This window comes from Priapulus caudatus, unplaced genomic scaffold (assembly GCF_000485595.1).
Source record: "Priapulus caudatus unplaced genomic scaffold, Priapulus_caudatus-5.0.1 Scaffold5036, whole genome shotgun sequence".
NCBI classification, from domain to species: Eukaryota; Metazoa; Priapulida; class Priapulimorpha; order Priapulimorphida; family Priapulidae; genus Priapulus; species Priapulus caudatus.
The window spans coordinates 7,914-8,675 of record NW_014582097.1 but is presented as its reverse complement, the minus strand read 5'-3'; the positions used below and the strand labels follow the sequence as shown (position 1 = coordinate 8,675).

The window sequence follows — 762 nt, the reverse complement described above, 5'->3', positions numbered from 1 at the left end:
TGCGTGTGCGTGTACGTGTGCGTGTGTGTGCCTGTGTGTGTGTGCGTGCGTGCGTGCGTGCGCGCGCGCGTGTGTGAGTGTGTGTGTGCGTGCATACTTACAGCCTTGATCGAGCCGTCAGGAAGCATCTGACGATGTACAATCTCCTTGGTTCCGTCGCTATCCACCGACTCATGCATCAGGTCTTCTCCCTCCCACTTGAAACACATCTGTGAAAAAATTACACGTTTATGAGAACTAGTAGTAAAGCGAAAATAGCCCGTACGAAAATCATGGTCAAGTGTAAGAGACAAGTGTGAACCCCTTCCTCCTTCCGTATGTGTCAATGTGTCAAGCTTAAACAGGAATTATCAAAATAGAGCTTAAACATGAATTATCATAGCAAAGCTTTTAAAAAAAGGGATTATCAGACCAAAAAGGGATCATCAGATTAAAAAAGGGATGATCAAAATAGAGATTAAACATGGCGTATCAGAACAGAGCGTAAACATGAATTAGTAAGCAAGGAGTGATAAAAAGAGTCTCACACTAGAAGTAATCCAGGGACCCGCAATCTAAGCTTACTGCAAACATGCGCGCCAAGTGATACGACGTTATCTATGTACTATGAACTTGTTGACTGCCTTCTTACGCACCGGCCCCGCCTCGCTAGTGCTTTCACACACGCGCGCAACCTTTGTGCTAGTTCTTCAACGTTACTTGTGTACTCTGTACTTGTTGCTTGTTTATATGCAGCTCTGTTTACTGTACTTAATGTTTACG

The 762-nt window shown here is 44.5% G+C and overlaps 1 protein-coding gene across 1 annotated transcript in view; it reads right to left on the bottom strand.

Moving 5' to 3' along the window:
* Positions 1 to 101: 101 nt before the first annotated feature.
* Positions 102 to 762, bottom strand: part of LOC106819899 (cellular retinoic acid-binding protein 1-like) — a gene marked incomplete at its 3' end in the record, with an annotated part of 8,244 nt that continues 7,583 nt past the window's right edge. The window contains exon 3 of the mRNA XM_014824473.1: positions 102 to 209. Within this exon, the coding sequence (XP_014679959.1) occupies positions 102 to 209 (108 nt within the window). The remainder of the gene's footprint in view (positions 210 to 762) is intronic.